Source organism: Anopheles darlingi, chromosome 3 (assembly GCF_943734745.1).
Source record: "Anopheles darlingi chromosome 3, idAnoDarlMG_H_01, whole genome shotgun sequence".
Lineage (NCBI taxonomy): Eukaryota > Metazoa > Arthropoda > Insecta > Diptera > Culicidae > Anopheles > Anopheles darlingi.
The window spans coordinates 4,335,001-4,347,500 of NC_064875.1; the positions used below are offsets into that span (position 1 = coordinate 4,335,001).

Below are 12,500 nucleotides of genomic sequence, written 5' to 3' on the forward strand. Positions count from 1 at the left end.
TTCGTCCGATGATGTGTGTTCCGGGCCACATTTATGCCATAGTAACCTTCCTGGGTGGACGGTCCCAGCTTTTACGGTTACATGCTTCGCATCTTTTTTCGAGAGCGCTGTACGGCGCGCATAATAAAATCAAAAAAGGGTGTACCACACCAAGCCCACGGTTCGTGCTCAACGTCCTCACCGCATCCCTGAACGTGAAGGAATTTTAAGTATTTAATGAAAACTCGTTCGTCAAATTCCACTGCGAAACGTGCGGATCCACGCTATTTCGAGAGCGCGTCATCGAATGTAGAACAATTTTCCTCAATTTTATGTTTTGATTTTCGACATTAGTCTTGTAGTCGAACATTTAAAATCAATCGCACTGTAAACCCATTACGGAGACCTCCCCAGCTTTGTAAACCTCTTTAATGCAGCAAAATGGAATCACATTCGGTCGAAGTGGATTCCGTTTTTAGCTCAACGCATCGCGATGCGAGGTGACGCGTTGGCCGCGCACTAGTACACGATGACGATGATGTCATACAGCGACCGAGACCGCAAAGGCGGTTCCCATCTTCTTCATCTTCTCGCCGTAGCACTACTCGTTACATTCGTCCCAGGGCACAACCCGCGGAGAAAATGTAAACGAAATCCGAGCAATGGTATGAAATGTATCGCGTTTGCTCTGTTATGCTTCTGCCTTACCCTTACCGACTTACCGACTGATCCCAATGGTACGGCAATACCGGTTTCGAGTGGCAACTAAGCGGGAGGTGTTCTTATGCTCGCCTTTTTTTCTATATTTTTGTTCTCGCACCAAGCAGATGTTCCCGAGCGATCGATTAAGGCCACTCAACGCCACCCGGGGGTGTCCTTGAGTACGAGGACAGCTCTAGAGGACGAACTGTGGAGCCGACGGTGGTTTGGTGAATATTTTACGAGATTATTCAAAATGTTTCATATTTTCTGTCATTTGTTTCGCCATCTTTGAAGCTACGGAAGTGCTACTGAACTAAGAATACACTTTTCCTCTCTCTCTTTCTGTTTTTGCTCGTAGATATAGCCATCAAGGGGCTGTAACTTTGTTGTGCAAGGTAGGATTTATTTTTAAAGCAAACGCAAACAACCACAAATCCCTGATAGATCCCAACCGGGCCAGGGAGGTGTTTGGGCTTGGGGGATTAAGCGTCGCGCCCTGATAGGAGAGCGTCATGACCGTGAAAATGTTTTCACCGGTTCCATTCACGATCGAGATCACCCGGTGTACGATGAGACGGACAAAAGTATAAACAGTAGCTGCTCTTGCCACTGCAACCAAACAACCGGATATGCTCACACGTACGTTTGACGGAATGCAGGCTTCCGAGCAAATCGCGGCCATCATCGCGATCTCTCATTAAACATGGCAGGCGACAGTTATGGCTGCTCGGTGGGTTTTCATTCGGCCTCGTCCCTCGTCATGGCTATTGACTTTAACGCGCAAGGTATCAGCTGAAGTGGCGATCTGTTGCTGCGAAAACGTGCCCCAGGGGCTCAGTTCCGATAAGCACGATCGCCGCATCGCCTGCTTTACTTTCCTATTTTTCGATTTACGTTCCAAAGATTTGGTTTTGAATTCCACCATTACTGTGCAAGCCACGCTAGGAGACGTTCACGTGATCGAACATTCAAGGTTTCAATCGATTCAATCTTGCACATTCCTTATCACGATCCTGAGGCGAATGACGAATTGTCCTTCTTTTTCTACGATTCTACATTCCACCAATGGAATGAGGTTAATGTTATAATCTAAGTGTACTATGATAACCTTCGCCACTGTTGCAACGATGATCTCCCGCAGCTTTCAAAACTTACATTTCGCTCCTCCTGTATATGCGTCCGTGATGCAGAATGTTTAACAAGAAACAATAGTTGAAATGGAAAATTATTTGAAAATGTATTACGTGTTTGAATTGGGACAGCGCTGATAGGGGCGCTCGAGGGCAGCAGGAAACAAGAAGCAAAGCAAGAAGATCTAATCAAATTATAATCAACATCTAGCAATTACGAATGCGACTGTGGCGCCTGGTAGGCGACGGCTGCCAGACCATCGTTTACATAGCGTCTGCGACAACTATTTGACCTCTTGGGGAGGAACGCAAGATTGCCCCTTCGCCCACTGGCGCTGGAGAACTCGAGGGAGGGTGGAGGCTAATGAAGCGCGCATGATTGGAATTCCAGCACACGAATGATGACGCGATGATGGCGAGACGACGTGTCTCAACGGAAACAACAACGGAGTAGCAGAAACAAAAAAAACACAACATTCTAACCCGCCCTGTGAGTGCCTTGAGGGGCCTTTCGATAACACAAGAACCGATTTAAAATCAAAATCCGCCCGCAGGTGTGGAATATGTGAATAACCTCGAACAAAAACGATGCGCAATAAAGACAATGCGGTACGCGAGGGTATTAAAAATGCAAATGCAAATTAACACAAATCTACCAACTACTGGAATGGAATTACTAGACATTTTAAAGCTAGCCACGATGACTCACGTCGAAAACCATTTCAGACCACTTTCACTATCACCACTCCGTCGCATTGTCCAACTCACCTGTGATTCCGCTGAACATTTTCACACGCTTGCTGGTGTACACGACGCCGGAAAATGTGGGGTGAAAATGTGGGGTGCGCTAACCTTGAACTGGGGTGTTCCGGCTGCTGGTGTGCAATTTCACTGCGAGTTTAACACGTCTGACTTGTCGTCCGCTTTGCTGCGTCGCAAAAAGACTCCAACGCCGTCCAACTGGTTCCACCCCTCGGAATAATGTGCTCGGAAACTGGTTTTTCGGTTTTCGATGCGGTCGGTTCCTGCGGGATTCTGCGTGTGTGGCTGCAGACGAGGAAGTCTGTAAGCGAATGTGGTACTACGTTCGTACTACGAGCGACTAAAGCTGCTTTCACACCGGGCGCGTTTTTAAAAGCGTTGGCGTTTTATGACGCAAAAAAAACTTAATTTGTTGTTCATAAATGGTTTTGTGTGAACGCTTCCATATATTTTCATGTGATACAACCGCGTTTTCTGCGTAAAAAAACACGCTGCGTCTATTACTGTCGTTTTACACGCGTAAAACGCGCCCGATGTGAAACTTGCACACAATTTCTGATTTAAGAGCGAAGACTCGAACCCAACCACGTTTGGTTTGAAATTTAAAAAGGCTGTTTAACACTCTTGTTGGTTTTTTTTTTTCAAGTAATTGGCTATTTCAACTAATCGCCTTGTTTCAAGGAGATTGTTAAAGACAGGCGACTACTGATAGTCATGTTGGGATTGTAGCTAGCTTTGCAGATAATATTGGTTAACATTTATAGTAGACATTAAAATTCGTAAGCGCCAAAAACCAAAAACAGCAAAGTATAAAAATAAAAATTGAGTTCAACAACTGCTCTAAATAAGATTCATCCAATGCAACTCCGGAATGTGGGTTGCGTTCCTTCACACCATCCGCTAGAGTGCATTCCGTTTCCGGACAAGCCTCTGCTCCTACAAGTGTTTGTTCCCTCACCATAAACAACCAGCATGGTTGCAACAAGGCGCAATCGGGCAAACACGTGCGCTTTGGTTGTGCTTCTATTTGTTTCCTTTGGCGCATATCCTAGCAACGCCCGGGTGGTTACCGTTGGCAACGTGGTGGTGCGGTTACCATATTTACAACCATTCAACAACAAAACATTCACTAAGTTCGCACTGGACGAGTTGGACGTTCTTAGTTGCCGAAACTTTTAAAATACATTTTACTCGCAGAAAATCGAAGATCGGATAAAATGGAGCTCGATCAAGGTGATGAGTAGTTGGGTAGGTTTCAGCAGTGCACAGTATGGAGCTCAGTTTGTACGGTTCACAGGTGAGAAAAAGAGGAAGTAGCAATAATGGTTTCTAAAAAGCGTCCCCAAACAACCATCACTACTACCACTACCACTAACAAGGTAGGTCATGGTGGACGCTGTAGTGGCCTGCGTATAACGCACCTTTCGACCGTCTGCTTTGACAGATTAGTCTGGCAGCGCGCGAGAAACCAACATCAGCCAACCACAGGGAACGTCCCGGATCGGCACTGCAACACGGTACCCGACCTTACTCGGGGCCTGGACCTCACATCCGGCGACCCCTATCGGCGGACAGCACTCAATACCCATACCGGAAACGTCCTTCGTCTTGCGGAAGTAGCGGACAGCCCGCGTCACCGTTCCATCAGCTGCAACACTCGAAACGTTGCACGTCATCGTCTAGCCTCCTGCTGAAAGGATTGCTTCCTGATCCGATCTCGCGCTACTGGGATTCGAAGACCACTCCCAGGCTGGTAAGGACACCATCATCAACTTTAGGAGGCTCATCGAACAGTGTGGAACGGGTGGGGCTGAGGCGCCAGCAAACCCAAGCTTCACTGCATCACACGGGCCGCCACGTGGTGAAGAACAAGTGCCGCAAACGCTCCACTGCGAGCATTGGTGCTGCATCCAACAAGCGCCCTCAAAACCCTTCCCTTGACAGGAGGTCTCGGCGACGGAATAGTTCCGAGGAAGAGGACGAAGAGGACAGCAGTATGGACGAGATGGAAGACACGCAGGAGTCCAACAATGAGGCCGAGCTTGAGGGAATATGGCGTGGTAAACCTTTGAATCACCGGTCAAACGAGAAGAAACGCTCGGGACCCATGGTTGCGCTGCCTCTTAACCGGAAGTCCGATGGTCCGTTGCTGATTGATGGGGGGCTGAAAAAGAACAACAACTCTCCGGAAAAGCAAGTCAACCGGAAACTAGATCTACCGGGAAGGGTGTCCTTCAGCTCGAACGATCCGTACGAGATTGATTATAGCGAGTTCGAGGAGAATGAGTTTGATCGTTCGAAGGACATCGCTTCGAAGCGGTTTGGTAGCGTCAAGTTCGAGGAAGACATGACGATCAGTTCGGGCTACGAGACAAAGTGTGACGATGGCGGTAACGGATCGCTAGCGAAACCTTCATCCAGTAAACCCATCTGTGATGTCTCAGAATCGAACAAAATTATTGAGGACTACAAAAAGGAAATCGAGGATCTAAACCGTCGGCACAATATGGAGCTGCGGATGGCGGTATGCCGGTCGGATGGAGATGACGTGGCCGATAGACCCGCGGTGGCATCGAAAACGTACGATCCCAAGTGTTTCACCCCATCGGAGACACCGGAAGAGCTTTTTATCAACACTTCCACTTCTACGAAGGCACTCGAGAGCACGACTGAGGATACGGATATCGAGCTGGATAGGCCAACCAGGGTACGGTTAGAGAAGAACGTTATCAATGAGTACTACGAGTGTATCAACGAGATCATCACCGAGCAGTCACCTTCGAGAGGAACGCATCGAAACCCATTAGAGACCATCGATGTAGGCCATGATCTGATACCAGAGCCACCGGATTCTAAGGAGGATCCCATCCAGCGTAACCTGAACAACGAGTGCACCAAGAGTGGACCGAAAGACAAACAGTTCTCGGGATCGAGTGGCAATGGTGGTACCGCTGGAAAAGGAAAATCCAATGAACAACAATCGAAAAACCGGCTAGACTCTAGTGTCAGTCCTGTTATAAAGAATTATTTTAAAGTAAAAGAGCAGAACATTGCATCCGACAGTCGAAGTAGTCCGGCAGCTAGTGGAAGCGCGAGTAGCAGTAAATCTGGAGGACACTCGAAGGGGGGTGGTACTCTGTTATCGAAACGCAGTAGCAAAGAAAAACCCAAGTCGGCCGATACGCACAAATCCATTCTACGGAATGCAAAGAAACAAAATAATAATGGTGGCAGTGGAGGTACCGTTGGCTCCGGAGTGCGTGGCGGTAGTGGACTGTGTCGTGAGGATAGCAATATTTCCGAGTTTCACATCGATAGGGTTGTTAGCTGGATGTCGTGTAATGAGGAAACCTTTCCCGTTGGAAGTGTCGTGGGTTCAACGATCATGGATGAGAATCACGGTGATGAGCGACAGTGTTCCGCAGGTCTGGAGCAACAGGGTCCTAATTTGATCGATCAACCGCCCGCCTATAGTGCCACGTTTGAGCCCGTGAGCAGTAGATCCAAACCGGTTCGTGAACATGATCCGATAAAGGCGAGCAGCAGCGTGCAATCCAACTATGACGAGGATTCGGTCGTCAGTGGTAGTGCCAAGCAAAAATCTGGTAAGTGAATATAATCTAGTAGTCGCTTGGTGGGCAATATTCGCCTGATGGCGAGAAGAGTTTATCACTCTCGTTCATCTAGTACTCCTCAAACGGGATAAGGTTGAACATTTGAAAATGAAGGTAGGCTTTTAAGAGCAGAAAATTAAAATGGTTTTTAGTATTTTCATGATCAGTCTCACTCCTGCACTAAGTAATCTATATGTGTTCCGCTATATGCAGTTCGAATTAAATTTCGCTTTTCTCTCTTCAGATTTCCAATCGTTGAAGAATGAGGTCGAATATCGATTGAGCAACATTCTGGATTGCACCGATTCGCAGATCAGCTCAGGTTGCGAAGCTGATACGGCGGAACAGCAACAGAAGGATAAGGTGAAAGATCTGTTCTCCTACCTCGATCAGGTGGAGCGAAAGTGTGACAAATCGTCCGGCTACAAGGGATCAACGGCTGGCGGTTCGACCAGCATTAGCGGTGTACTACCCTCGGAATCGGACCGATCGGAGTTGGAATTTGCCGCCGAACCGGACTATATCGAGGCCGTGCCTAAGTGAGAGTTTTTCGTGGCCCATCCCCATCTAGGGAGGGTTGCTCTAAACAATGTCATCAACTGTCTCTCATGTTTTTAGAATGAACGATCTGCTGGAACTACCAACACATCAACTAGCACGCCGCGTGATCAAACTTTCGCTGCGCGCCAACGAGCTGAGCAACGCCATGCAGCTATCGAAGGATCACATTGCAACCGTGAAAGCGGACAAAGTGAAGGCAATACGCACGGAAAAATGTGCCCTGCAGGGTAAGCTGAAGGAACAGAAGAAACACTACGAGGACATCATCGGACGCCACCAGGAGTTCATCGATCAGTTGATCAAAGATAAATCAGGCCTTTGCGATAAAGTGACACAGATGACCCGACGGCTCGACTCGCAGAACCAGAGCTGGGAGCACCGGCTGAAGACGGAGCTGGAGCGGGCCCGTGATACTGCGCTGGCGGCAGAAAAAATCCGTCGCGAAAAATGGGTCCGCGAGAACACGAAAAAAATCAAGGAGCTAACGGTGAAAGGATTGGAGCTCGAGATCAATAAGATGACGGCCACACACCAGAAAGAGGTGGCCGAGCTAAAGCGCCAGCACCAGGACGAGATGGCGTGTGCGCTCGGTGAACTGAAACTGCAGTTCGAGCAGAAGGAGGCAGATGTACGCCAGGGGCTTGTAAAGGAGCGCGAAACGACACTGGAGCGTGAACGGCAGGCCTTGCTCGAGCGCTTCGAGCGTCAGGTTACCGAGGAGCGAACGATCTTCGAGCAGCAGCGCCAGCATCTACTCAGTGAGTTCGATCTGGAAAAGGAGCGACTGCAAAAGGAGGCAGCTCGTAAGGCACAGTACGCCGAAAGTCAGCTGGAGGAGCTGAAGCGAGAGAACTGCAAAAACCTCGACTTTGCCCAGAAGGAGTACGTGCAGATGCTGAAGCAGCGTGAAACGAAACACCAGGACGAGCTGACGAAGCTACAGAAGCAGTTTGAATCCGATTTTTCCATCTGGAAGCGTGAGCACGAGCGCAAGTCAAAGTCGGAGTTAGAAGAGCGTGAAACCGTGATCCGCGGTCAGTGTCGGGCGGAGCGGGACCAACAAATTGATCGCATAGTAGCGAAGGTGGATGCCGAAACACAAAAATATCAGCTGGAGTTTGATGCCAAAATGAAGTAAGCTACCAGCGTGGCTTCGTAACTCCACTTCACTAACAGGATTCCTTAATGTTTTCCATTCCACTATATAGCCGTCTTAAGGAAAAGCATGAAGCCGAACAGAAGGAAGCGGAAGCTACGGAGGCGCTTTTGAAGCAAAAGTATCAGGATGCTCGCGTGAAACTGGCGGAAGCCGAAGCAACAATCCAGAATATGAAGGCTTCGGCCAAGCAAACCGATCTACAGCTCAACCACACGAAGAAGTTGTGCGACGATCTGCTACACGAGAAAGAAACGATGCGTGAGGAGGCACGACGGGAGGTGCAAAAGGATATGGCTAACATGCAGCGCGAACGAGAGCGTGAAATCGAACGAATTTACTGCAGGTAGGCTATTAGTTGTTGGTAGCTCTTTCTTGAATACTTACTTTACTAACCTGGGCTGTTGGTTGGTATTTCGCTTTCGCCCTTTTTCGTTATTAGAGTTCAACAGGCCATCGACAAAAAGGATGCAACCATATCGGCCCTCCAGAAGGAGATCGCAGGGCTGAAGGAGCGTTGCCTCAAACAGGACGCCATCATTCGGCAACAGCGCATAGACTATTGTATTAAGTAGTGGCAACCGCAGTAGCAGTAGTACTGATGTTTGAATACAATTTATTTTGATTTTAGTTTTTGTGAATCACATAATAGAAACTATCCTAGATAATGTCCATGTTTGCCCTACAAACTAATATTGCTTAACATCCGGTCGCCTCCCTCATTCATAGGAACCAGATAGGCCCAAGACAATCAATTACCGCCACTCATGAGTCCTTCGCCTGAACCACCACTTTCATCTCGTCTATGTCGATCTTGATGTCCTTTAGCGTCGCCAGAAACGGATCCGTCTCCGTGTTTGGCACTTTCGCGGGCAGAATCTTAGTGACGACTGCCACATCGGGATGATTGTTTGGTGCGTTGGAAAGATCCTTCGCAAAGGACACGTAATGCTGGACAACTGGAGTAGGTTGTTGTTGTTGTTGTTGTTGCTGCTGCTGCTGCTGCTGATCCTGTGCCTTTTCACTATTCTCCAAATCAGTCAGAATGCGAAACACAGGCTTTGGGGCATCCGTATCCTTGTTATCCGCTACATCCACATCGAACCCCTGGCGTGAGGTCGAGCGTTTGATCGTAAAATTGGGTCGTCCGTGTGAAATTAACAGTTTCCGCGCGGTTCCACCAGATCCCCCATCGTTCCACCGATTCAGAGGACTTTTGGTGTCCTTTGTTGCTCTCTCGAAGGTACGCTCCTTGTTCGATTGCACCGGGTTGTTCCCTGGTGATGCCTTCGAGCCACCGTCTCCATTCCTAGGGGACGCCGGTGGTGTTGCTGGAGATGGTGAAGCGGCAGCCGCTGCCGTAAGTACTGGAGCAGGCTCGATCAGTGTGACCGGCAGCTTGGTGATCGCTTTCGGTGTTTCCAGAATGTCGGTATGGCTTACGGGGCTACCTGCTTTCGTTAGTGTTTTTATCTGCGACGGTCTGATCGAAGCAGTACCAGAGCGTACCTGTGGTGAAAGCAACTCCTTCGGCGTCGTTGGTAAGGACGCCGTACCAGTACTGCTACCGTTCGATGTTGTGTCAATGGTTAGTGGTTCCATAGCGGCAGCAGCCCGGAGATTATCGACGAAACTAGTGATCGGTACCTTTACCGTTGCAGTGTACATAGGGCTAGAAGACGTACTCTTGGTTGTCGGCTGTGCCTTAACCCTTGGTAAGGTATTTGAGAAAGAGTTATTGGTGGCTTGTTTAGTGCTGCCAGTGCTGGCCACAACGGGACTCGCTGGAGCCGGTGAGCTATTGAGTCGTGCTGCGCCCTTCTGGAGAGTTCCATTCGTCTTTGGAAGCGTATTCGATGCTGAACCGCCGCTGAACATGGCCGACAGGTTGGCTACCGCTGGAGCAACACCGGGAGAGGTGACTTTCTCGGGCCGACCCGCCTGAGGGCTAGTGACGGTGATGGTGCTCTTAGTTGATTCGTTTGCCACAGACTTAGGAGAACTTGAAGCCTTGGGCAAGGTGGTCATCGTTGTTGAAGAAACCGTTTTCTTCCATGGCGTCGGGCTCACAATCGGTTCGTTGGCTTCCGGTAACTTGGGAGTACTAGGGACAATTGGGCTAGTAGTCGCTGGAACAGCTTTCTTCCATGGTGTCGGACTTATATTGACTACCACAGTGTTTCCGTTTTGAACCGGTGGCATCACCACCGTCACAGCCTTTGTCGCAGACTTCGGAGTGTCTACAGTTTTGTTCGACGGTGTGTTCGATGATGGAGGCTTCTGACCGAGCACAGGACTTGCTTGTTTAGGATGAGGGACTGTAGCAGCAGTAGCAGCTGTAGTAATAACTCCCCGTTCCTTATCAATCGCGTCGACAAGTGTCTTCAGTGGATTTTCCACCTTTGGAGTATCGGCATGTTTGTAGGTGGGTTCTGCTGCACCGTTCACCTTAAGCTGTATCTCGCTGCGCGTTGCTTCGATCGATCTTTCAATTTCCTCGTTCTTCGTGCAATCACCGTTGTCGACTTCCTGTTTCTTGATCTTGCGTTTCAGCGTATTGCGCAGTTCCGCCTGCAGGGCATCTTTTATCCCATCGATTCCCTGCTCATCTGTCGACGATCCCGGATGCTGGTCACATTTTCCATTGGCATCCACGACACCCTAAAATGAAACGAAGAGAATAAAGGATGTGGTGTTTAATGATCTTCAAATTATCCATTTATAATTATAGGTCGCTAGTCAAGGTCTCATTGTGATTACTTATGCCTTGCAGTCATCCAGTTTTATATCGAAAGTACTGACATGAATGCATGAGAAATTGAATAAGTAAGCGATCTCATTCTCAAAAAGGCGATAAGATATCATTTTCGCCATTCTCTACGAACGAGAGCTCTATTCCTACTCAGTCAATACACCACAGATGATCGCTGGTTGGCGATGTTCGTTTATCCCTCAGCAACAGTGCCCCGAGGCGATATTTAACCTTGTTTCCGCCAACTAATTGTTGCACTCGTGTATCATAATTGTGGTTAATACACACCGGGGCACGGTAACGGCCGAAGGTTGGATCGTTTGCGGTTAACACAGCGCATCAGGTTTAGCACGCTAGTCCAGTGAGGGAACAACAGCCACACCCGCCTCGAGGAACAAGCTGTGCAAGCAAATGCATCACGGTCAACGCACACACGCAGAGACGACATCATTCAAGTTGAAGTGACACTATCGCATGAGTCTTGTTTACTTGTCCGCAAACGAACCATTTTGGCCAATGATTCATTTTCTAACAAACACCACCCGCTGAGCTTAAAGTGTCGTTTCCATTCAGAACCTCTCAAATGGTTCCCATTAACAGGGACGGCGACGTGATGTGGTGTGGCAATATACATTCCATTTTTTTTAACTTCCTCAGGGTTCGTATACTTATACTTATCAGTCACCTACATCGCGCCCTAGTGGCTTCACCATTATCGTGCGCTCGTGCGTCATGCTCGCTGTGAGCCCTATAGTCTCAGCAGCTGGGTTGCGGCAACACCTTCTATTGATCGCTGTTATCGAAAGAAACCTCCAAATCTTGTACCTCCATAATTACGCCGAATCATGCTACGTATCATAAATGCTTTGGAGATACATTCTCTTAGTTCGCATACCTGGACAATTGCCGGTGAATGTACCAGATGATGAAGAGAATCTCTTGGCTCACTTTGATGTAAAAAGTATAAGAAGATCATCACAGTAAAAACTGTGAGCCTGCCTGGATTGTCCCATTTTCATTATGATATTTTGTCACACAGAAAGGGGGCCACCAAACAACGGGACCGATCTACAGCATCCAAAGTGCATTTTCGCACAATTGACAATTCTACTCAAACGTCTCATTTGAAACGATGAAACAATTGTCAATAGGAATAGGGTAACGACGGAAGATCAAGCTGCGACTACATTTCATCACTCTAGGCCGAAGCACAATGTTGTTTCCTCTTTTGATCGTCCCGTCGTCATCACTCACGCCCGCGATCTGTCTCTTTGTGATGAGCATCCCGGAAGACAGAAATCCAAAGACAGTTGGTTCGCCGTGGCCTTCAGCAACTGATCGTCCGCCACACCGTTGCAGCTGTGTCCGTCCCTTGAAACACCGGTGCTTTGTCTCTTGTACATCGCATCGCCACTCTAACTTTGCATCCAATGGGCCAGTAGCATACGGGGTAGACACCGCTTTCCCAGGCCTCCCGAAACGATTTAAACATTTCCCACGGCCCGCACCTCCCATTTCCCATTGTTCCACTCCATCGTGGGACCACGGTGGCGGAGGGAAGGTGAAAGAGGTATCCTAGAGGGTAACCGCGAGCAGCTCCGAACCCGGCTATCTGCTAAGCAAGCAAACGCCACGGTGCTAACTATCGCTAACCAACTATTGCTGACCACTATTAGCGGCCTCTAATAGAAAACCGACACACCGAAGAGGGGTGGCCGATAAGTAAATAGCAGACACGCACGATTGATTTCTTGATCGCGATTGATTTCTTGTCCCCGAAATTCCACAATACTTCGTTATCGAATTTCGGAACCCCTCGATAACGCTCGCGCGCTGGTCGAACG

At 48.6% G+C, this 12,500-nt stretch overlaps 3 protein-coding genes across 3 annotated transcripts in view; 1 reads left to right on the plus strand and 2 right to left on the minus strand.

Moving 5' to 3' along the window:
- Positions 1–2,890, minus strand: part of LOC125954051 (signal recognition particle receptor FtsY) — a 4,779-nt gene extending 1,889 nt beyond the window's left edge. Inside the window, exon 1 of the mRNA XM_049684033.1 lies at positions 2,580–2,890. Coding sequence (XP_049539990.1) covers positions 2,580–2,598 — 19 coding nt within the window. The 5' untranslated portion in view covers positions 2,599–2,890. The remainder of the gene's footprint in view (positions 1–2,579) is intronic.
- A 953-nt stretch (positions 2,891–3,843) lies between these two features.
- On the plus strand, positions 3,844–8,479 carry LOC125958123 (centrosomal protein of 131 kDa). Its single transcript, XM_049691250.1, has 9 exons — positions 3,844–3,870; positions 4,018–5,800; positions 5,831–5,981; positions 6,072–6,178; positions 6,432–6,603; positions 6,643–6,726; positions 6,806–7,882; positions 7,957–8,250; positions 8,347–8,479. The coding sequence occupies exons 1-9, from the start codon at positions 3,844–3,846 to the stop codon at positions 8,477–8,479; spliced, it is 3,828 nt and encodes a 1,275-aa protein (XP_049547207.1).
- Positions 8,480–8,503: 24 nt separating this feature from the next.
- LOC125957296 (mucin-5AC-like) overlaps positions 8,504–12,500 on the minus strand; it is a 6,041-nt gene continuing 2,044 nt past the window's right edge. The window contains exon 2 of the mRNA XM_049689903.1: positions 8,504–10,565. Within this exon, the coding sequence (XP_049545860.1) occupies positions 8,670–10,565 (1,896 nt within the window). The 3' untranslated portion in view covers positions 8,504–8,669. The remainder of the gene's footprint in view (positions 10,566–12,500) is intronic.